General features: G+C 34.3%; 1 protein-coding gene across 3 annotated transcripts in view; it reads right to left on the minus strand.

Annotated features, from left to right (window-relative positions):
- CFAP44 (cilia and flagella associated protein 44) overlaps positions 1–25,877 on the minus strand; it is a 98,881-nt gene that overhangs the window by 38,207 nt on the left and 34,797 nt on the right. For 2 of the 3 annotated variants that reach the window (XM_057502638.1, XM_057502629.1), the window contains exons 16-24: positions 21,868–22,029; positions 20,577–20,813; positions 14,578–14,723; positions 13,754–14,024; positions 9,735–9,790; positions 9,409–9,571; positions 7,797–7,927; positions 4,654–4,850; positions 2,926–3,100 (exon numbers count right to left, since the gene is read on the minus strand). In XM_057502638.1, coding sequence (XP_057358621.1) covers positions 2,926–3,100; positions 4,654–4,850; positions 7,797–7,927; positions 9,409–9,571; positions 9,735–9,790; positions 13,754–14,024; positions 14,578–14,723; positions 20,577–20,813; positions 21,868–22,029 — 1,538 coding nt within the window. The remainder of the gene's footprint in view (positions 1–2,925; positions 3,101–4,653; positions 4,851–7,796; positions 7,928–9,408; positions 9,572–9,734; positions 9,791–13,753; positions 14,025–14,577; positions 14,724–20,576; positions 20,814–21,867; positions 22,030–25,877) is intronic. The other variant, XM_057502641.1, reaches the window with a different exon arrangement.

Below are 25,877 nucleotides of genomic sequence, written 5' to 3' on the forward strand. Positions count from 1 at the left end.
CAAAGAACACTCTAGGTCTAGATGACTTCATTTATAAATTCTGTCCAATATTTAAGGAAGAAATAATGCCAAGCCTATGCAAAGTCTTTCAGAAATCAGAAGAGGGAGGAAAACTTCTCATTTTATGAAACCAATATTATCATAACAACCCAGAAAAGATACTACATAAATATAAAACAAGAGACTAATATTCTTCATTTAAAAAGATAAAAAAGTCCTTAACAAAATCCTAGCAAGTCAAATCCAGCAATATTACATATTTTTGGAAAATATCAAAAGCCTGTTTTATTTTTTTTACAGATTTGTTGAGATATAATTGACATATAATATTGTATTAATTTGAGGTGTAGAACATAATGATTTGGTAATATATATGTGGCAAAATGTTTACCACAATAAGTTTAATCAAATCCATCACCACACAGTTATAAATTTTTGTTTCATTTAGTATAATGCCTTTAAGGTCCATCTGTGTTGTCAGAAATGACAGGGTTTCCTTCTTTCATGGATGAATAATATTCCATTTCATATATGTATCACAACAACTTTATTCATCCACCGATAGAAGCTTAAGTTGTTTCCATGTCTTGGTTATTGTAAACAATGCTGCAATGAACATGGGGTGATATCTCTTTGAGATAGTGATTTCATTTCCTTTGGATAAATAACCAGAGGTAGAATTGCTGTCTCATAGGGTAGTTCTATTATTAATTTTTGAGAAATCTCCATACTGTTTTCCATAGTGGCTATACTGATTTATGTTCCCACCAAAACTGCAAAAGAGTTCCCTACTCTTCACGTCTTTATCAACAATTCTCATCTCTTGTCCTTTTGATGACAGCCATTCTAGCAAGTGTGAGCTTAGAACTGAAGTTTTCATTTGCATTTCCTTATGATTAGTGATGTTGAGCCCTTTAATATATCTACTGGCCATCTGTATATCTTCTTCAGAAAATGTCCATTCAGTTCCACTCTCATTTCTTAATGAGAAAAGACAATTGCCAATGCCAGCCACAATATAAAAGAGATGTCAGAATAATCTGACAAGATTTAAAGCAGCCATCATAAAGAGCTTCAACAAATAATTAGGAAGATGCTTGAAATAAATGAAAAATAGGAAGTCTCAGAAGGAAATGGAAGACACAAAGAACAAAATGGAAAGTTTACAACTGAAAAATATATTAACCAAAGCAAAACTTAATGGATGGGCTCAACACCAGAATGGATTAGACAGAGCAAAGATCAATGAACTTGAAGACAGAATAATAGATATTACCCCATCTGAACAACAGGGGAAAAAAGTAGTAACAAAGAAAAAAAGACAACAACAAAAATACACAGAGCTTCAGGCATTTAACATTTTTGTCATTGGAGTACCAGAAGGAGAGGAAAGAGGACAGGGCTTCAAAATAACTATAAGAAATAATGGCTGAAAGTTCCCCAAATTTGGCAAGAAACACAAGCATACAGATTCAAGAAGTTTAATAAATCCCAAGAAGGATAAATTCACCAACGTGCCAAGTGACATCATAGTCAAACTTCTGAAAACTAAAGACAAAAATCTTGAAAGGAGCAAGAGAAAAATATCACCTTATGTATAGGAGGAAAACAATTTGAATAGTAGCAGATTGAACATAGAAACCATGAGGCCAGCAGGAGGAAGCACAATATTTTTCACATGCTAAAAAAAGAGAACTGTCAACACAAAATTCTTTGAACAGTAAGAATATCCTTTAGGAGTGAAGGGGAAACCAAACCATTCTTAGAGGAAAGATACTAAGAAAATTTGTCACCAGCATGCCTACCATAAAAGAATGGCTAAAGGAAGTTCTCTAAATGGAAATGAAATGATAGAAGAGACCTTGGAACATCAGGAAGGAAGAAATTAAATATTAATAGTAAAAATATGGGCAAATATATTTTACTTCTATTGTCTAAGTTATGTTTGATGGGTGAAGAAAAAACTATAACACTCTCTGATATTGTTCTAAAATATGTGTAAATATACAATTATAAACAGGAAAAATGAGAAACAGGGTAAAGGGACATGGAGGCAGGTAAGGTGTCTACACTTCATTCAAGCTAATAAAATGTCAATTCCAGTAGACTGTGGTAAGTTGTGCATACATAATGTAATATTTAGAGCAAACATTTAAAAAGCTATACAAAATGATACACTCAAAAACATTATAGACTAATCAAATATGCCACAAATCAAATTTATCAAGTAAACCACAGGAAACAAAGAAAAACAAAAACAGAAAAAACATTCAACAAAATATAAAACAGCATATATAAGCCCTAAATATCAATAATTACATTAACTATAAATTACCTAAATATATAAATTGAAGAACTGAGATTAACAAAGTAGATTAAGAAACATAACCTAACTATATGCTGTCAATAAAACACTGACTTCAAATACAGCAGTATATATAGATAGGTTGAAATAAAAGGATAAGAACAGTTATACCATTTAAATAATGTTTCCCCCTAGAGAAAATAATCTTATTTGAACATGGGCAAGAAACATGAAGAGATCTTTCACCAAAGATACAGGTGGCAAATAAACAAATGAAAAGATGTGCTTATTAAATAAAAGTACTCCATACCAGATTTTTTTAAAGCCAGCTTCAGATAATTAAAGACCTAAAAGTGAAAGTCAAAACTACAAGATGTTAGAAGAACATCTTCTAGATGTTGGGAAAGAAAAGAATTTCTTAATCCTTAAAAATCATTCTGAGTATATTAGTAAAATGGAATTTCTGAATGGGAAACTCTAAGGATCATATTAATTCTACCAAATTATCACTACCCAGAAAGATTCAGCTGATGTATCTTCAATATCTCCATCTCTGTGTCTATTTCAAGTGATATTTTGAGACTCTTATTAAAATGAAAGAGTTTACGTAGAAAACTTACAGTTCCTCCCATTCTTTTTTTCGCTGTTGAATCTTAAGTTGGGCCCTTTCTGCTTTTAATTTAAGTTTCCTTGCTTTCTCAATTTGATTATCCACCATAATTTCACTTAGGGTTTTAGGCCGAAATTTCTTCCCTTTTTCTATAATTGGTTCTTCTGGCATGCCAACACTCCTACCTGTATGGAAAGTCAACATTTTTTTCCAATCTTTTTGAAACATCAAAATGAAATTCTCAAATATTGTTTTTAACCTGCCACATTAAAAAAAAAACAGAGAATATAATGAATCTGTAAATCACAGTATTAAACAACTACCATAAATTCAACCCCATAACAAGTATTTTAGAGTACCAAAATAAAGATATCTAAGTTACAATATTTGCTCTTAAGGAACTTATTGAAAAGTTGGCAATATATGACATATATTAAACAACTGCAGAACAAGACAAATAATGATGGACCACTGACATATATTGGGAATCTGAGAAGCAGTGCTTGTGATATGATGATGGAGTGTGAAAGCAAGTGAGTCTTAATCTGACATGTGTAATTTTAGGTGACATACACAACTGCAGTGGTCTGCGGCCGATTAAAAAACTGGCCGGAAACACAAATGTATGATTCTTAAATTATTGGCTTTATGAATTAAAAAGTATCTAGTAGCACAAATTACTCAACTCATGTTCTAGCTGCATACATAGTGAGATGCACTTTTGAGATGCATGAAGAAAAGTTACATGATAATATGGGATGACCACATAGCTATAACTCAGCATTTCATATTTCACATGTCAAATATATGCTAGCACTAAAAAGGAAGAATTTAATGTGGCCTGGGTGGTCATGGAAAAACTTTACAACAAAAATGTAATTTGATCTGGATCCCCAAGAACCAGTAGAATTCAGAGGGAAGAGTGAATTGGTCACTCCAGCAGGAGCCTTGGGTATGGGAGGATCAGGCATTATTAGAACACACTATTAATAGGAACAGAATAGGGATATGTTGTGGAAGGATTAAGTGCTTGGATTGTGGTTTCCTACAGGCAGAAAGAAAACTATTAAAGGTTTCTCAATGAAGAGGATGAGGCAGCATTAACATCAGTACTGTACCAAGTGGGCTCTCGCCCAGAGCTAGCCAGGCTGCAGTGCCCTGTATTTATTCTTGAGTGGGTTCTCCAAGCCGTTGCCAGAGTCTTCCTGTGGGCAGTTACAAGAGGCAGACTACAAGGATTAGAGGCACTATGTTCACATCTGTATTTTCAGCTCCCCCTCCTGCTGGAAGCATGTGCTCTCAGAAAATAGTTTGGAATGTCATGTCCTAGCCCCATACTGTGAGGTGGGGTGCAAGAATCTGGGAAGAAACACTGCCTTGAAACTAATACAGGAGAGATCCTAGATTTAAGAATAGTTGAATGTAGGAAGTAAGAAATCAGCTGCACTGAGCACCCATCCACTTTCAGCCACATAACCAGGGTGGATTTGCTTTAGCAGCCTGCCTCAAAGAAGAAAGCTGGTGTGGGACATTTGCTGAAGAAACATAGCCTTTTATTCTCAGCCATACCACACACCCCTTCCTATTTTAATTTTTTATTCTAAGGGAATAAAAGAAGGGAGACAAGACATTGAGCTAAGCCATCAAAAAGGATTCAGAGATCCTGCCCACAAAAAGACGATTCAGTATGAAATTGTAGTGAGCAAGGATCTAAAAGCCTTCTTGTCATTTAGGCTACCTGTATCTCTCAGGCTATCCTTTCTTCCAGCTCCTTCTTTTTCAAACCTCTCCAGTTTGCTTGGTCTCCTATCTGACTGGCTTGGCCGTTTGGACTTGGAGTACTGAGAAGGCTTCACAAGCCTATAGGAGGAGATCTTGTGGTCACTTTGTATGGCATGAACCACGATAGTATCACTTTCCAATGAATCACGAAATCTGAAAAAACAAGTATTTGCAATAGTAACCATTTCAATCATTTAATTGCACCATTTTAATCATTATGCATGACTACTAAATAATAAAATAAGACCACAGTATACTATACCTATAAATAATACCATTATATTGTGCTGGATTCAAAATTTAACCACACACATACTAACAAGGGTGTGATAGAAGTTGGAGAGGACTTGATTAAAGAACAAGTAGCATTTTCTTTCTAATAAAAATACTAAAAAACTCATTATTAGTCAGCATAATATAGTATCTTGCAATTATGTAAAAAAAATGAAAAATTTTCAGGCAGACTTAAGTTTAATGATAAATGGATCATATCAAACTCTGAGGAAATGTAATCCACCTCTCCACCTATTATCTCTCTATATTATATTATATTTTATAACATTTACTATCTCTATAGTAAATATATTATCTATGTATAAATATGCACATAATATATAAGCTATATGATATATAGTGTACACAAAATGTTTATTACAATACACAATAAATGTATATGATATATATATTTGTAATGTGTAATATATAATGTATATAACATATGTATATTACATACATACAGACATATTATAGAGATATATAAATATATACTATATATTATATACATTTTTATATTATATATTTCATAATTATATTTTATAATCATATATAAAATATAATCTACTTATATATTACACATTATAGAATATATATTGTCTCCCTAGATTATCTATTATATAAGTATATATTACACGATATATATGAGATAATAGACAATGGCAACAAGTACATATCTATCAATAATCACCCTAAATGTAAATGGACTGAATGCACCAATCAAAAGACACAGAGTAATAGAATGGATAAAAAAGCAAGACCCATCTATATGCTGCTTACAAGAGACTCACTTTAAACCCAAAGATATACACAGACTAAAAGTGAAGGAATGGAAAAAGATATTTCCTGCAAACAATAGGGAGAAAAAAGCAGGTGTTGCAGTACTTATATCAGACAAAATAGACTTCAAAACAAAGAAAGTAACAAGAGATAAAGAAGGACATTACATAATGATAAAGGGATCAGTCTAACAAGAGGGTATAACCATTATAAATATATATGGACGCAACACAGGAGCACCAACATATGTGAAACAAATACTAACAGAATTAAAGGAAGAAATACAATGCAATGCATTCATTTTAGGACGCTTCAACACACCACTCACTCCAAAGGACAGATCCACCAGACAGAAAATAAGTAAGGACACAGAGGCACTGAACAACGCACTAGAACAGATGGACCTAATAGACATCTACAGAACTCTACACCCAAAAGCAGCAGGATACACATTCTTCTCAAGTGCACATGGAACATTTTCCAGAATAGACCACATACTAGGACACAAAAAGAACCTCAGTAAATTCAAAAAGATTGAAATTCTACCAACCAACTTCTCAGATCACAAAGGTATAAAACTATAAATAAAATGAGGTAATAGAGAGGTGGAATAAATATATATCTCATATGTCATATGCATTATATTGCCCTATTTGCATCTACTAAAAAAAGTACATAATTACCAATAGCTCAGGAATTCATACTAATCTCTAGTTCACCTTTCTTTATACAGATCAGAGAAGAAGCTCTTCATCAGTTAAAATTGTTGCTGTATTTTGGTACTGGTCTATAATTATTCCCTCATCTTTTAATTTTATAATTTAACTCATTTATGAATATAGCAATTATTCCTAACTTGTTTGCCTTTCTTACTATTTTTCTAACTCAATCCTTTTAATTTTATTATCCTTTCAAAATGGCTTACTATTTCTTTTACTTTTCCCTTTTCTCTCATAGCATAGTCTCTTTCTCATCTCTGTAAGACTTACTCCCTTTATCTTCTTACCCATGGAGTTTTACTCTTTAAATTTTAGTCTTTCCATGAGACCCAGATAGTATGAAGGAAATGTGGATGGTTTTGAGCACATCAAAATTTCAAACTTCTGCATGGTTAGAAAAATATGAACAAAGTTTAAGGCAAATGGCAGACTAAGAGAAAGCATTTACTGCATGCATAATAAAGGCAAATATTTACAATATAGAAATAGAGACTAAAGCTACAAGAAAGGCAGAAAATAAATAATACATCAACAGTAGAATGGATAAATAGGTGGTAGTATAACCACTTAACAGAATATTACAAAGCCATGAAAAAGAATGAACTACTGCTATCTGCAACAATGTGGATAATCGTAAGCATGGTGCTAAGTAAAAGAAGCCACATACTAAAGAGTTCATACTGTAAAATACCATTTATATGAAGTTAACAGATAAAACTAATCTATGCTGATAACATTCGTCTTTGGAGGGTGGATATTTACTGGTAGGGGACATGAAGGAACTTTCTGGAGTACTATAAATATTCTTAATTTGGTTGGTGGATATATGTGTTTATATATATGTAAACATTTATCAAGCTGTTCAATTAAGATTTATGTACTTTACTATATGTCAATTATACCTCAAAAAGACAAAAAAAGCAATTTCCTCTATGAAGTCATATTGGTGCATGAGAAGGATTGGACAGGAAGTGGTTGTCTATTATTTTAAGCCCTTTGGTTCTATTTTTGATTTTTTAATATGTACATGTTCATGTATTAACTAGATATAAAATGAATTACCAAAAACAAAAAATATATACCCATTACATAATTTGGCTTGTAAAAAATCAGTTGTTAAATAAATTTCCCAGATTTAAATGAGGAAGGAGTGAGCAGAAGCCTCAGGAAGACACCAGTAGCAGGGACCAGAGGGCTCCTTGTGATACTGAGTTAGTGGGTATGTCAGGAAACCTCCTATCTGACCGCTTTGATTAAGCCCCTGTGAACTACTGTATTCAAATAGATGCCCTCAAAAGCCCTAACTTCTAGGAAACTTGGATCCTACCTATGCTGTAGCTTCATTAGGCCAAGCTGATGTTTCTCTTTTTCCCAAGCTAATTCCTTTTCCACTTGTTGAATTTTATAAGCTGTTTTTCTGTGAATCTCGGCACGAATTTTGGAATCTATGCCAAAATCCTGCAAATAAGTATATTTTCTCATCAAAATGGGTACTTTTATCAGTGTGCTTCATTAGTCCTATTTCATACATAGATACAGATTTTTAAGTTTTGTACTCAATTTTATGTTGCATCATAACTCTCTCCCAAACATCATAAACTCTCCATCCTAGAAAGAAATAGCATACTTTTGATCTTACTTCCACAAAATATGCAGAAAAGTTCTCAGAATTAACAATAATGCAAATAAGGTTGCATATTAAAGCATTTTCTCCCAGAGTAAGAATAATGAATGCTGACAGAATATTTGGAGAGTGTACAAATTTTTTTTTTAATGCTCCCACATCCCAAAGCCACTACTATCACAAATCCTCTGGGCATAGTGTAGAAGTTCATGACAGGTGATCACTAGCTGAATGTCCCCTCCCACGTGACCGCCCCCAGGAAAGATAACAAAATCTTCAGTGTCTTCTTGGCATCATCAAACATGGCTGAATGTCCTTCACCAAGGGGGCCATTTTTCGTGTAAGGAGACTTAGAGGCCTCACGTTTGTGACCTTCACTCCTGGAAAAATATCAGGGGCTTCATTCACACTAAGTTGTAAGTAGTAATTATTCTTTCCAGAGGTGCGTGTGTTTTAAGTAATGGTGAATATAAATGCGTAGCCACAGAACCTGCCTTTGGTTGTTGTTTATTTTGAATTATGTTATCTGTACTCTGTGTCAACCTTTTTCTTAGTAAAATAGCATAAACATCTTTTAATCATTTTGAGTTGGTCTATTAACCAATACAGTGAGTTAACCATTATAATTCCACCAAAGCATTTCTCATGTGAAAATGGCTAAGTGCTTGTAGAGTTACAGGACTTAGCAAACCACAGGTATAGTAGCATGAGAAATTCTGGGTTTTTATTTGACTAGGCTCTTCACAGAAATTCCATTTAGGAAGAAATACAAAATTTAAAAAAATTAATCACTAGCAGGTAGATGAGGCTTTGCAATAAGTCACACACAAAAATTAATATAAAATTAGCTTAATTGAGTGATTGTCCCCGTAACTACAACTATACTAAGTCATATTTTAGAAACTTTGTGGATCAACCAGGTACTATCTTTTCAATAGATCTGATGAATTATAGAAATAGGATCACAGAGAATCAAATTATATACACACCTATCCAAAAGTTATATATCTTGGCTACATATGGTAAGGGAAGATAACCAGATTCAAACCTGTACTTACATCTTAGGTTGTTACATAAAACAAATGAGGAGCTAAATACAGAAATAAACTTTATATTATGTAAAGAGGTTCACCCGTATCCAAACCAAATTGTGCGTCAGGTTGTACAACACTTTAATTGCTGCTGGCACACTGACAGGCCAGATAAAGCGAAGCCTAAAGGTGAGTTTAAATGTTCCTAGTTGTTGGCAAAATAGTAGTCTTGACCCAAAAATAGTATATGTTAAAATTTAAGATCAAATTTGTTCTAGGCTTACTGTCCGTTTAAACTGCATATGCTTTGGCAATTCTTCATTCATTTCTAGTAATTTACAAAATTCATTCCTCAAAGCTTTGAGTTGCTCTCTCTTCCCAGCCTTTATTTCTTCTACTTCTTCCATTAACTTGTCATGTTCTCTTTTTCTTCTAGCATTCTCAATGCTGAAAACAGAAATTTAAAGGATAATAGTTGAGGATGCAGAAATAGCAGAAGAGAAAATTAGTATTTAATCATTTGAAAACCAACATGGTCAACTTCCATAAAATGTTGATTCGTTTTGCAAAAGCTCAGGCCCAGTCAGTTATTTATCAAAAATTCTCATACCTGTAGGCTTTGGGATCTTCAATGTCTTCTGGAATTGGCTCTGTTTCAATTCCAAACTGTGGAAGGGGAATAAAAGGTAGCCATTTTAAACTTCATATTTCTCTTAAAATATCTAGTAAGTAGCAAATTGAGTAGTTTTTCTCCTTACCAATTTTAACAACTGTAGGCTTACAAAGTACTTTCACAAAAAATAAACTAAGGAAAAATTTTCAGTTGACTAAACTTATTTGTTTCTGCTTCATTTAAAGGGATACATAGAAAAGTCTTAAAACCTAATATGAATGTTAAATGTCAACATCACTATAACTCCTTTCTAAAATGTGACATACTAGTATTATGTGTTTTTAATAAAGAAAACATATAAAAATTTTCTAGGTCATTTATTTTAAAATGCTGTTACTTAACATACATACATAATTTCCCCCAAATACCTCATGAGTATACTAGGAAGAGTTTTAAAAATATGTATGTATATATTTCTTATATATATAAATATATATAATATTTTAACTAAGTATTCACTTGGCCTTATCAAAAGAAGGCTACAGTGGGAAATGCACAGAATAATGTAACTCCCCTCCTTGAGAAAGAAAGGTGTGAAATAAGAAATAGGAATCTCCCTTTAGAAAGGAAACCAATTTAAATTAAGGGGAACTGTAAAGTAAATCACTTAAAAATACTCTGTTTATTCAGGTGCTGTGCTGTAAAATTCTTAGGCTGTTAAGGAAGAAGAATTATGACCTGGTGAACTAAACAGAGTCCCATCTAATCAGCTGTTAAGTAAAACTGAACTTGTTTATTGTCTATTCTCTTTCATAACAGATAGCTCTCTGTTTTGCTGTCATGCATTGTAGAGCAATAAAGACTGTCTTTTGACCAAGTTGTTTTATTACTATATTAGTCTTTATACATATGAAATGTAACTACAAGTATGTTTGTAAGACAAGGTTTATGATTTTAGTAAAGGTGAAGTCCTAAAACATGACCAATGCATGAGACAGTGATGGCTAATACATTGTAGTTACTGTTAATCACTTAGCATGTAACTTGATTGAATTTTATTTTATTTTTTACTTTTGTGTTGCCCAGAGCTAAGCCCCTTTGTTCTCTAATAGCAGTGTGATTTCCAAGATTTGGCACTGATACTCAGTCAACTATCTCCTGGCCTCAGCTGTTTACAGTATGTTTGAGTTAAAACAACGGTGCTTCCAACAGTCTCAAAATACATGCCAATTGTTCTCAATCCTCACTGCATGTAGTATCACAGGGGCAGGGGGAGGAAGAGAGATGTTTTATAAGATACTGAAGCCTGGGCCTCACCTTCAGAAATTCTGACTTACTTGATCTTGGGTAGGACTCAGACAGCTGTACTTTTGAGGGCTCCCCAGTTGATAATAAAGAATAGTAAGTACTGTAAGTACAGTAAGAAGCTTTGACCTATGCAGAGCTTAGCCCTTGTTTATTCAGTTCTTTTTATTTTGCCTTCTTAAAAGCAGACTCTGCTTCAGTGGCTTAAGAAATGTTGATTATGACTGAGAAGGAAGAATAAAGCAGGGGGGATCTCTCATCCCAACTTCAAGCTCTACTACAAAGCCACAGTAACCAAGACAATTTGGTACTGGCACAAGAACAGGCCCATAGACCAGTGAAACAGAATAGAGAGTCCAGATATTAACCCAAGCATATATGGTCAATTAATAATGATAAGGAGCCATGGATATGCAATGGGGAAATGACAGTCTCTTCACCAGCTGTTGTTGGCAAAACTGGACATCTACATGTAAGAGAAGGAAACTGGATTACCGTCTAACTCCATACACAAAAGTAAACTTGAAATGGATCAAAGACCTGAATGTAAGTCATGAAACCATAAAACTCTTAGAAGAAAACATAGGTAAAACTCTCTTCAATATAAACATGAGCAACTTCTTCATGAACATATCTTCCAGGGGAAGGGAAACAAAAACAAAAATGAACAAGTGGGACTATATCAAGCTGAAAAGCTTCTGTACAGCAAAGGACACCATCAGCAGAACAAAAAGGTATCCTACAGTATGGGAGAACATATTCATAAATGACATATCCAATAAGGGGTTGACATCCAAAATATACAAAGAGCTCATGCACCTCAACAAACAAAAAGCAAATAATCCAATTAAAAAATGGGCAGAGGATCTGAGCAGACACTTCTCCAAAGAAGAAATTCAGATAGCCAACAGACACATGAAAAGATGCTCCACATCACTAATCATCAGAGAAATGCAAATTAAAAGCACAATGAGATATCACCTCACACCAGTTAGGATGGCCAACACCCAAAAGACAAACAACAACAAATGTTGGTGTGGATGTGGAGAAAGGGGAACCCCTCCTACACTGCTGGTGGGAATGTAAATTAGTTCAACCATTGTGGAAAGCAGTATGGAGGTCCCTCAAAAAACTCAAAATAGAAATACCATTTGACCCAGGAATTCCACTCCTAGGAATTTACCCTAAGAATGCAGGAGCCCAGTTTGAAAAAGAAAGATGCACCCCTATGTTTATCGCAGCACTATTTACAATAGCCAAGAAATGGAAGCAACCTAAGTGTCCATCAGTAGATATGGTCCATATACACAAATATTATTCAGCCATAAAAAGAAAACAAATCCTACCATTTGCAACAACATGGATGGAGCTAAAGGGTATTACGTTCAGTGAAATAAGCCAGGCAGAGAAAGACAAGTACCAAATGATTTCACTCAACTGTGGAGTATAAGAACAAAGAAAAAAACTGAAGGAACAAAACAGCAGCAGTCTCACAGAACCCAAGAACGGACCAGCAGTTACCAAAGGGAAAGGGACTGGGAAGGATGGGTGGGAAGGGAGGGAGAAGGGAGAGAAGGGGCATTATGATTACCACACATAATGTAGTGGGTGGGAGGCACGGAGAAGGCAGTATAGCACAGAGAAGACAAGTAATGACTCTATAGCATCTTACTATGCTGATGGACAGTGACTAATGGGGTATGTGTTGGGGACTTGATAATGGGGGGAATCTAGTAACCACAATGTTGTTGATGTAAGTGTATATTAATGACCCCCCAAAAATAAAAATAAACATTGATTATGGTCATAAATGAACAAATGTGTAATGGATTTTTTCTATCCCATATGGGTTTCCATAGAGAGAGCTGGCACTAGGTAGAAAGATATTCTTCTTGTTTATATACCTTGCCTTCTGTAATTCTTATTCCTCAACTGGACCTCTTTAGACAACTGTCCATTCTCCAAATTTTGCTGCTATTTATGACAATCTACCTGCTCAAATTTTCCCTATGTTCTTTGTATGTTCTTTTGAAGTTGGCTACCTGTTAAATAAGCCAATGTGCTCATAGGAATTTTAATTTTGGTCTTCTTAATGTAAGTCTTCATTCTTTGGGAACAATTCTAATAATTGTTAATGACTTTTCTCCAAAGAAACCACTTTGATCATAGAATTTCAGATCCTGTGACAGGGCAAAAGATATAATTTGGGGCTCTGAACCCTCAATCATCATTACAAAGCCAATAATGTATTCTTCCTAAGAACAGAATAATTTACCTATAATATTTGATCATGATCCACATAGTCATTTTCTAATACTAAAGACAATATTTTTACAACTCTTTCAAAGGCACAAATTATTGTGTACATTCCATATATGCCCTTTCAATAAATGAATAAATGAAAAACACTATATATTTGAAAAAAATTGTATTTTGAAAATAAAAACTTTGATCAAGAAAGTGATTGATACAGGAAAATTAACTCAGTCTTTTTAATCTGGGGACTTCTATGTTTTTATTAATAAGGGGAATTCAACACCTTTAATATTTGAAAATAGAGGTATCAGAAAGTCAAAATTATTGTACTGGTAGGAAGAGTAGAATATAAGGTAAATGTGTCTAAATAATTTTCAATTTTTAAAGGATATGAGCAATTATAACATCACAACTTTAAAATAAAGTGTTTTTTGTTATATAAGTTGGTTACCTACCCTGGGAGACGGTACTTTGGCTTTGATGCCTTTCTTTAACTCAAATTCAGAAATAATGCTGAAAACAAAGATATTACTATCTGCCCCAACAGTCACTAAGAAACGGTCATCAAAGCTAGTAGAGATGCCTTTAATACATCCATAATTATTGTCATGCATATTGCAGTTCCAGTAGCCCACCATATGATTCAGTGAAAGATCATTCTGACTTAGGATGTAGATGCGAATTGCTCCATTCTGCATTCCACAAAACATCATATCTTGATTAATGCTGTAAAACAAAAAAAGTCAATTGTTCTTCATATTAATCTGAAATGTTATTTTTAAATTAATTGACAAATGTCTAAATTTTTACTAACAAATGTGTTGTGAATTAATTATGTCCCCCACAAATTCATACACTGAAGCCCTAGCAAACTAATATAAAAGGATAGAAGGGAAAAGGCCAACAATTCAATAGAATTACTATATATGCTTAACTTTCAATTATTAAAGGTCTAATAATTCAATTTATGATTTCTCTAGAATCATTCTAACCCTAAACCATCACTATCTGACAGCAAAGTAGTATCCGCCTAAGTAATAGGAAGTAAATCCATACGGTTGTGCAATAAGCAAAAATTCTGACATAATATTTGATACAGGGGATTGAAATATAGTTTCAGAATTACCTTTGATTCTATTTGTTCATTTGATTTAGTTAACTAAAGTTTCAGTAACCCTCCATTTGGACAGATCCTTAAAAATTAGTAATATTCATGATGGACAAAACCTGGACACTAACTGGATATAGTTTTTTTAAAGCATTCTGAAATTCTGTTCACCTGAAAGTGATAGTTTGGATGGGATTATCCTCTGTATCCTCAAGAAGACGAAAATCAAAAGGCTCATCTTTTTCTTCTGTAAAATCACAGTTTTCGTTATATGGGGGGAACTGACAGTGATATAGAAAACCAGAATCATAGCCACCCTGGAAAGAGATAAATAACATAGAAGGTGATGCTTGATTATAAGATATGAATGACTACATGAGGATTATTTTATTATTTTGAATTTTAAAACATAAGATATATATATTAAAGCAGCTATTTTGATATGATTTCTCTGATAGGTTTAATAAAGCATCTCCATTGTACATTTATATGCAACTATATAATAAAATGCTTGGTGATGATTTGTTCATACTTAATAGTCAATGCAAGAGAGCTTACCTCTGACTACCTACTAAATTCCATTTTATTTCAAGTATTATTCTGAATAAGCAGTGCTTAATGGAAGAGTTTTGTGGGTGTTGGCTTACAGAGATGGTTTTCAGTCTCAGCCATTGTTTTCTACTTGAGGCAACTTCAATCCTGAATGTTTCAGCTAAGAAGCTAAGCTCAGCAGAACTATTTGTAGTCTCACTGGCTTAGAGAGAGGGAAAGAATCCCAGGGCCCTCTCCAAGGAGGAGATGACATAACACTTCCACTGGGCTTTCTATTGCAACTCTGGAGCACTATCCCCTATATGCATGAGTAAACTAAAAAATACACTGGATCTCACAGAAAGTAAAGCCTAATTTCAAGTCATCTTAATCACTGACTAGATGAAATGATTTATTTTTGGTTCTGAAAAGCAGCTAAAAATCCTAAATCTCTAGGGGACAGTGGCAACATACAGAGACTCAAGCCGGTGTTACTGTTTTCCAAATTAGGCATACTAGGGAAGACAGACTTGATAAAAAATTTTAAAAAACAGACTAATTCTCAAAGAAATATTAGCAAACCAAACTCAAAAATACATTAAAAGGATCATTCACTACAACAGTGGGATTTAATCCACAAATCAATCAAAGGAAGAATAAAAACCATATAGTCATCTCCATGGATGCTGAAAAAGCATTTGACAAAATTCAGCGTTCATTCGTGATAAAAACTCTCAACAAAGTGGATATAAAGGGCACATACCTTAATATCATAAAGGCCATATATGACAAACCCACAACCAACATCATGCTCAGTAGTGAAAAGGTAAAAGCTTTTCCTTTAAGATCAGGAAAAAGAAAGGATCTCCACTCTCACCATTTTTATTCAACATAATACTGGAAGCCCTAGCCATTTCAATCAGGTAAGAAAAAGAAATAAAAGGCATCCAAGTTGGTAAGGAAGAAGCAAAATTTTTGCTATATGCAGATGACATGATACTGAATATAGAAAACCTTAAAGACTATAGTAAAAAACTACTAGAACATATGAATTCAGTGAACTCATAGGATACAAAATCAATATACAGATATCTGTTGTTTTTCTATATACAAATAATGAACTGACAGAAAGAGAAATTAAGAAATCAATCCTATTTACAACAATCAAAAAGAATTAAGTACCTAGGAATAAATTTAACTGAGGAGGTAAAAGATCTATATTCTGATAAGATGTTGATGAAATAAATTGAAGAAGGCATAAATAAAAGTTATTCCATGCTCATGGATAGGAAGAATTAACACTGTTAAAATGACCATACTACCCAAAGCAATCTGCAGTTTCAGTGCAATCCCTATCAAAATACAAAAGGCATTTTTAACTGAACTAGAGCAAATAATTCTAAAATTTGTGTGGAACCACAATTATGAATAACCCCAGCAGTTTTGAGAAAGAACAACAAGGCTGAGTGTATCACACTCCCTGATTTCAAACTCTATTACAAAGCTATAGTAGTATGGCACTGGCACAGAAACAGATACATAGACCAATGAAACAGAATGGAGAGCCCAGAAAGAAAGCCATACCTATATGGCCAATTAATATATGACAAAGGAGGTGAGAACATACAATGGGAAAAGGTAGTCTCTTTAATAAATGTTGTGAAAACTGGACAGTTACATGAGAAAGAATGAAACTGGATCACTGTCTTACACCATACACAAAAACTCAAAATGGACTAAAGACCTAAATATAAGTCCTAAATATAAAACCATAAGAAGAAAACATAGGCAGTAAACTCTTGAACATCAGCATTAGTAACTTTTTTGTGGATATGTCTCCTGAGGCAAGGGAAAAAAAAAGCAAAATAAACCATTGGGACTTCATCAAACTAAAAAGCTACTGCACAGCAAAGGAAACCATCAACAAAACAAAATGTCAACCTTTTGTATTGGAGAATATATTTGCAAATGGTATATCTAATAGGGGGCTAATATCCAAAACATATAAATAACACACAACTTAAGACCAAAAAATAATAATAATCTGATTAAAAAATTGGCAGAGGGCCTAAACAGACATTTTTTTCCAAAAAAAGATATACAGATGGCCAACAGATACATGAAAAGTTACTTCACACCACTAATCATCAGGGAAATAAAAATTAATCAAAACCACACCTTACACCAGTGATAATGGCTAATATCACCAAGATAAGAAATAACAAGTGCTGGCAAGAATGTGGAGACAAGAGAACCCTCATACACTGTCGGTGGAATTGCAAATTGGCGTAGCCCCTATGAGTAGTAGTATGAAGGTTTCTCAAAAAATAAAAATAAAAATATCATATCACCCAGTAATTCCAGTTCTTGGAATTTACTTGAAGAAAACAAAATTGCTAATCCAAAAAGATATATGTACCCCTATGTTTATCACAGCATTACTTTCAATAGCCAAAACAACATATTGATAGATGAGTAGATAAAAGAGATGTGATATATACAACAGAATATTACCCAGCCATAAAAAAGAATGAAATATTGCCCTTTGTGACAACATGGATGAACCTAGAGAGTTTTATGCTAAGTGAAATAAGTCAGAGAAAGATAAATACCATATGATTTCATTTATATGTGGAATCTAAAAAACAAAACAAAATTAAAATGGACTCAAACACAGAACAAACTAGTGGCTGCCACAGGGGAGGGAGGTGGATGAAACAGGTGAAGAGGAAAAGAAGGAACAGATCAAAGAAAAAAATCACAAAACATATCAATAGTGGTGTTTTCTAAAAGGACTTAAATTACTATGATTAATATATTTAAGGATTTTGAAGGCAATATAGAAAATTTTAGAAGTCAACTGGAATCTTTAGAAAAGTAAATAATGGAAAAAATGAAAATTCTAGAACTGAAAAATAAAATTATGGAAATAAAAAATTCAACAGATTGTTTAAAAGCAACTAAATACAGCTAGAATTATGAAGCTGGCACAGAGATCAGAAAAAAATAGTCTAAATCAGGAGAGAGAAAAGAAGGATTGGAAATACAAAAAGAAAAAAATAGGAACGTAAGATACTTATCGGCCGTATGATAAGGGTTAATATATGTAAAACTGGACTCCCAGAAGAAGGAAGCAAAAAGGTGGGCCAGAAGCAAGACGGTAGTAGATAATGGCTGAGCATTTTCCAAAACTGAATAAAAATATGTTGGAATTCAAGAAATGCTATGAACCACAAGCAGGATAATTATGAAGAAATTACACCTTTTAACACAAAATCTTAAAAGGAACCAGAGAAAAAAGATATGTTAGGTTTCAAAGAAATGACAATGAAAAGATGCAGCTGGCAGAATAGAAGACAAAAGCTGATAAAAAGGTATCAAAGTTGTGAAAAGAAAATATGCTGCAAAAATGTAATTTTATAAAGGCAAAATAAAGACACTTCAAAACCAAAAATATAAGAACCCCAAAACTGAGAGAATTTGTCATCAGCAGACCTACACTAAAGAAAATATTAAAGACAATTTTTTAGGTAGAAGTTTTAATTACAAAGATATAGACAGGAATTAGCATGAAAATGGGTAAGCCAAAATGCTATCAACGATATAAAACAGTTGCAAAATGCCTTTTGGAGATACAAATGGTTATATAAACAGGGAATGGGGAGGGAAGGATCCATAGCATTAAAGTATGTAATGTGCTCAAAGATCTCTTTTTCTCTGGAACTAGTAAAATAATAAATTTACATCAAATTGTATTAATATAGTATGATCTGTAAGATCATCTGTAAAAGGAGGGGAAGGAAAGTGGTTAAGGAAAATATTTTAAGATGATCTGTACTAGAGCATATGCTGATGGTAAGAACTGAGTAAACAGAGAGAAGCTGATGATACAGGTGGTTTATTTCAGCATCAAAATCTTTGGAAGTGAGAGAGGTCTTTTGGAACAGTGTCTGGAAAGATGCAGGGGACCATTCCCCAGTTCTAACAATAGGCAAAGCAGACATGGATCCCTCGTGGTAGATGGTTGGATCTGATTGAGGCAAGATAAGGAAATTCCATCTGATTGCTTTAGTTTGTTTTCTCAGTGAAACGTGAGATAGAAAATGAGGGAAAGTGCAAAATGTTTGAAGGGAGAAGAATGAATTAATGTGATAATTTTTTAAGTGAGGAAGTGAAAGTGGCTGGAGGAAGTGACCTGCCTGCAGTATGAGTACTGATTTGAGAACTGTGCTCATGACTCTAAACAAAGACTGGTTTCCTGCAGCATCCGCTTGGTTGCGGGCAGACATCTGGATCAAGCAGAGTTAGTGTCAGGGTCTCTGTCAGCTATTTAATTTCCCCATGCCTTGGTTTCTTCTTATATGAAATGCAAATTATAAAAGCACTTATTTTACAGGGTGGTTATCAAATTACTTAGAAGAGTGCCTGGTACAGGATAAGCAGGTTTCCATATTTAGCAAATAAAAGTTCAAGATGCCCAATTACATCTGAATTTCAGACAGACAATAAATACATTTTAGTTTAAGTATGTCCCATGTAATATTTATCCAGCAACCCTAAGCCCTAAGTATGTTTGTTAAGTAAGCCATCTGTGTGTGTATGTTTCCAGACACTAGACCTCTATCACACTGTATTGCAGCTGTTCCTACGCCTCTCTCCCTCATGGTATGAGGAAACCCATCTTTTCATCCCTTCATCCCTTGAGCCCCATACAACAGCAGCCATCAATAATGGTTTCAAAAAGCAGAGTAGACAAAGGGTAAAGGCATGAATAAATGGAGTTGTAAGGTGAGGTTCTATCCCTCTTGCTACTTGCCTTCTTACAAGTTGCTATCAAAGATATATTTCTAGGACAAGCTCGAGAGGAAAGGAGTTAATGCTCATCACAACCACCCTTCACTAGTCTGTGTCCTGGACTGGCCAAAGATCTGGGGCCAGATATGAATTAGTGATAATCTTTTACATATGCTTTTGTCAGTTACTGCTTTTTTGGTGAATGGAGCTGAAGTTTGCAACTAATTTATAATGAAGGAAATCTTGCTTTGCAATAAATCAATACAATGTTTTATAAGGGCAGAAAATATATAATTAGAGGATATAATTGTCACAACATTATGACAGTTCCTGAAATTTGTCTCCTTAATACCTACTCTTCTCTTCTTCCTTATTAGCCAAGTTCCAGTTTTGTTCAGGGTGGCAACATGACTATGTAGAAATGTTATCTTCCCAGACTTCCATATGACCACACAACATAGTTGTGGATAGAAAATGTAAGCAAAATTCTACTGGATAGTGCTACCATTATTTTCAAAATTCCAATTATTTTCAAAACTGAAAAACAACAGACTTGGCTGGGAAACCCCTTAGCTTTTGCCCTTCTACCTTTGATTCTTCCTCCCTTTGACTTCCTGGAACATGTATGAATGTCACAGATGGTAATAGAGATAAGCAGACATAAAAGAGATATTACAATATGAAAACAACTGTAACTCATTCATTCATCAAAATTCACACTTTCAAAAGCAGTAAGTGAAGTCTTACCATAAAAGCAAGACAGTAAGAATGTATTGGAAAATAATGACTACAAGCTATATTAGATTAGGGCTGAGATAAAAATTATGTATTATATGTTTACTCACCAAAGAAACCCAGAACTTCCCTGGCTCTGAGTAGAATCCACAGAGAATCTGACAGGGTGTGGATGGGATAAAAATTTCAGGTAATGGCTCATCTTCCTCTTCTTCCCCCTCCTCCTCCATCTGGAATTCCTTCCCTTCATCTGCTTCCATCTGTGCTTCTAGCTGCTTCTTCCTTAGTTCCTTCTCCTGCTCCTTCAACTCCTTTTGTTTCTTTCTCTTTTCAATTTCTATTAACCTCTTTTGCAAAAGAGATACCAAGAAGATATAGAAGCAACTGTAACTCATTCATTCATTTGCACTATTTGGGAAGACAAGGAAAGCAGAAAAAAGATAGAACCCCAGAAAAACTCACAGCTCTGATGTAACAATGTCATGTAAAAATAATTATCAATTTGGGGATAATTTTTATGATTAAAATTTTCAAGTCATTGAAATGACTGCATTTCTGTATTACCCCCATTGATCCTGGTTTTATAGAAATTCTGTCACTTTTTTTTCTTAACAGAGGAGCTAAAACAGTTTCTCTCAGAGTCTATCACTGATGGCCCATGAATTGGGTGGATGAGAAATAGTCCGGGAGGGAAGTTGTTTCTATCTTTAGTAATATTGTGATTCAGGCCCTCAGCATCTATCTGCCAAAAGCCTCCTAACACTGGCATCCCTATATCCCATGTTTTATCTCTTTATTCTTTTTATCTCTTTATTCTTTTTATCCCTCAGAATTACTTTTCTAATTTATATGATCTCATCATATCAATTCCCTCCTCAAAATCTCACAATGGATCCAATGGTGTAAGAATTAAATCAGAACATCTCTGGTGATATTTAAGGAGCCCCATGCTTTGGTCACAGACTCCTGGCATATCCCTCCACAAATGGTATTCCTCTGTTTCACAGGCATTTCCTGAAAACATCTGAAACTCTTACAACTCTGCCTTCCCTCAGGATGTTCTCCCAGCTTTCATTGCCTTCCTCCTCACTGTCATCTCTCAAGTCCTTCCCCTCCTTTAGGTGCCAAGTGTCACCTCCATGCTGATCTCCCCTCACTTCTTCATCAAAACCATATAAGTCTCCCCGCTGCACACCCCAACATTGTTTTCTTTGCACTCTGACATAGTATCTATTCACTACTGCCTTTCATACAGGTAGCTGCTATCTACCAGGTTCTAAGCTCCTTAAAGTCAGGATCCATGTCAGCTTCTTTGTTGTTTCCCAAGAATTTAACATAGGACATTTTATATGCTAAGAAAGAAAAAATATTAGAAGATAATGCTTCAAGGATATCTCATACCAGAATCTTAGATTTGACACTTGAGAAATGGAAACATTTTATGCGCATGTCTGTGATTTCATAGGAAACTACATCATGATCTTCCTCTTCCTCCTTTATGGTTGGAAATGGAGCTTCAAGAACATAGCCATTCTCACACATAATCAGTAAAGTACTATCAGGCTGAAACAAGAAAGAGTAATCATTTACATTTAGGCAAAATTTTTAAAGCATTATTTGAAAAGATTATAAACCAATGAAAATATAATCTCTATGTATATCAACCATTTTAAAAAGATACTAATTCCTCATTACATTTATTGTTCAAAATAAGCCAATCTTATTAATCACCAAATATATTTATTAAGGCCAATTATTTTATTAAGTCATTATTAATTAATAAATGTTTAAACTAGATTTAGATATGTTTCCCCTTATAGAAATGCAGTTGGGAAATATGAAATATACTCAAAAGGCAGAATAATAAAATGAGGCCTGCCAAGGAAATGTGCAGTGTGAGGATGGTGTACACAGTCTCTGCTTCCTTTAAGGAATCTCTGTCGACCTGAGTTCATTAAATGTGGATGTTCCCAAGGTTTTTGTCCTCTTCCCTCTTCTCCTCTCTCCATAAACACTCCCTGGGAAATCTCACAGCTAACCCAAGGCTTCATTATCACTCACATGCAATTGATTCCAAATTAATCTCTCTAGCCCCGACTTTTCTCTTGAGGTCCAAAATCATGTAATTTAACCATGTATAGGAAGTCCCCATCTTGATATTCCATAGACAAATTATTAAATATGTTTACTCAGTCATTTCATTCTATATTTTCTATGCACTACTACATACCTGACAGTTTGTAAAGTGCTGGGGTAAAATTATAAGAATAGGTACAGTCTCTGTCATTATGCAGTTTACTTCCAATGGGAAAGCCCTTCATTTAACAAATAAAAAAAAAATACATGTAAATTTTAACTGCAACAAGAGGTGCCACAAGAGCAAAGGAGACTGTGCAAGCCTTCCTGAGAAGGAGCTACCTAAGCTTCAGGGTGAAGAATGAGAAGAAAATTACATGAGCGAGCATGCTATGTAAGGGAAATACCATGTGCAAATATCCTGTGATTCAGGATAAGGAAGTTATCTTGGGCTTTTAAGGAAGTTGCGGGCCCAGATGGTACCGCCGGGTCCAGAGAACAGAGTGAGAACAGGTACTGGGCCAGAGCCTTTATAAAACTGCACAACATGTAACAGCTTGGTAGGGTGATAGCCGGAACCTCGAATTATGTATATAAATGTTCTACCACTGTGTTGTACACTTGAAACTAATGTAATGTAATACTGTGCGTCAACTACCCTTCAATAAAAAAATAATTATTTAAAAAAAAAAAAAACTGCACAACAGCTGCATGAGGGAGACTGGGAAGGAGCAACAAGATGTTGAAGGAACCAGTGAGTATATTGTCACAAAAGTCCAAGGGAGATCGTATTTCAAAGAAGAAAAAAGCATCAACAGGGTCAAGTGAAGCAAAGAGGTCAAGAAAGATAAGAACTAAAATGCCAAATGGATATAAAAATTGGTGTCTTTAGAAGAGCTGATTTGGTGGAATGAGACTAGAAACTAGTGACAGCAGGTACAGGAGGGAATGGATGTAACGAAATGGAGCCCATGGGAATAATCAATCCTCTTAAAAAAATCAGGAGGTGGAAGATGGGATACTACCTGGAGGAGAACATGAGGTCAAGGAACTTTTTTTTTCTAAGTGGGAGAGACTTGAATATTTTTAAATACTGATGGAAATGATCCAGGTAAAATTTATATGACAGAAAACAGAAAACAAATAGTGTGAAATCTTGAAATAAAGTGGGAGAAAAGAATCCAAAGGACCAGAGGTAGAACTGGCCTCAAGGAAGCAGGGAGGCAGCACCTCTATTGTAAAGGCAGGAAGAGGACCAGGTGGGTGCAGAGGTCACAGGATTTTATGTTTGGCAGTGGGAAGGTGAAGGGGTCCTGCCTGTGGGATCTTTGTTTTTCAATGAATTAAGTGACGCTAACAGTGGGCATGGGAGGCTTGCAGCTTCGAGAAGAGGAAAAGTTTTAAAATGGTCACTGTGGGTGAAAGGGAGTTGATAAGAGCAACATCACGCAGTTGTTGAGCCCTCACCCCCACCCGCGGGGCTTGTATTGAGGCTGTTTAAATCACTCAGTTACGGAGGAGCTAATTTTCCCTGATGTATTATCTCCAGCTGCCCTTGGCTAAACACTGCGGGCAAATAAACATCAGCTGGGAGCACTCAGGGATGGAATACAAAGAAAAAAGGACACAAAAGTAAGCAGTAAATAAGGTGGTAGATTTAGTCCAGATTATAAAAGTGATTACATATGATTGTTTAATACAAATTATAACAGTGATTATAAACGAATTAAAGGCTTCAGCTAAAAGACAAAGATTATCTGGTCGGTGATTTTTAAACCTCCCACTGTTTACAAAAGAGGCACCTAAAATGGAAACATTACTGTAGGCAAACAAGTCACTTCATAATAACAAAATGTTTAATTCATCAGAAAATTGATAATTTAAATTTATATTTATCTGGAACCTTGGTCTCAAAATATATACAGCAAAGAGTGACAAAACCACAGGGAAAAAATACGCAATCAAAACAAAAGATTTTAAAACATCTCTCTCAGTAACAAGCAAATAGAAAATCAAAATCAGACAATTTAGCTATGCAGTTAAAAACTTGAGCTAATAGACAAATGCAAAAACTACAAAGTTTTAAGAATACATATTCTTTTCAAGCACATGAAAAGCATGTATTAAATTTGTCTCAACCAACTTCAAAGAATTAAATTAAAATAGTTTGTTCTCCAGCTAAAATGCAATTAAGCAAGAAATCAATAATAAAATGATAACTAGAAATTCTGCATGTTTACAAATTAAGTAAATACTTCTAAATGGCCCATAGGTCAAAGACACTAAGAAAATATTTTGAACAAAATAATGATGAAAATACTACATTATCCAAACTTTTGGGACACAGCTGAAACCTACAGCTTTATAAAGGTGCATGTAAAGACACATACACAGAAGATTAATAATTAATAGAGTATAAATGTCCATCTTATAAAATTAGGGGAAAAAAAAACAAATAAACCCTAAGTATATGTAGAAACATAATAGAAGAACTTAGCTAGTGAAATAAAAAACATAAAATAAAGTCAAAAGTTCTTTGAAAACACTAATACTATTGACAAACCTCCAGCAAAATTAATTAACAAGAGGGAGGGAGAGAAGGAACAAATAGCAAACATAAAAAGCAAGAACAGCATATCACTACAGATCCTGTGACATTCAGGTATTATGAGAGGTACGGACAATACATCTGAAAATTCAAAAGAAACAATATTTTTAGGGGAAAAAATGTGCTTACAAAAACTGAATTAAGAGCTAGAGTTGAATATTACTATAATCACTGAAGACACTGAATTGGTTCTTTAAAATGTCCTTAAGAAAAAAGAAACCAAAATTCCATGCTGAGGTGACTCCATTAACAAAGTCTTGCAAACGTTCAAAATTCTAATATAATACAATCTCTTCAAGGAAATGGAAAATGAAGAATATTTGCTAACTCATCTTTGGAGAATAACCTTAATAACAAACATGATGAGAACTTTGAGAACAGAAATAACCACCCTACCTCATTTATGAACATAGATGCAAACATCCTAATACAATGTTAGTAAACTGAATTCAGTACCATATGAAGTTTGCTAAAACAGCTAGTGCAAGACATTAGAGAGAAACCAGTGCAGCCATGAGCCTAAGGGCCAAGATCCCAGAGAGAAGGGAAGCTAAGTGAAGTGAGCTGGATGTTCTCTGCAACTTTTTCTTCTAAGGACATATGCCAAATTACTGCTTGGGACCTAGAAGCCAAACAGAATGCAATGTCCTAGAGCTTTAGGCATTCTCTCCAAGATGATGAGACAGAAGTTGAAGCTCAAAGCTACAAGAAAGTTAGGACTTGAGGG

This window comes from Manis pentadactyla, chromosome 1 (genome assembly GCF_030020395.1).
Source record: "Manis pentadactyla isolate mManPen7 chromosome 1, mManPen7.hap1, whole genome shotgun sequence".
NCBI classification, from domain to species: domain Eukaryota; kingdom Metazoa; phylum Chordata; class Mammalia; order Pholidota; family Manidae; genus Manis; species Manis pentadactyla.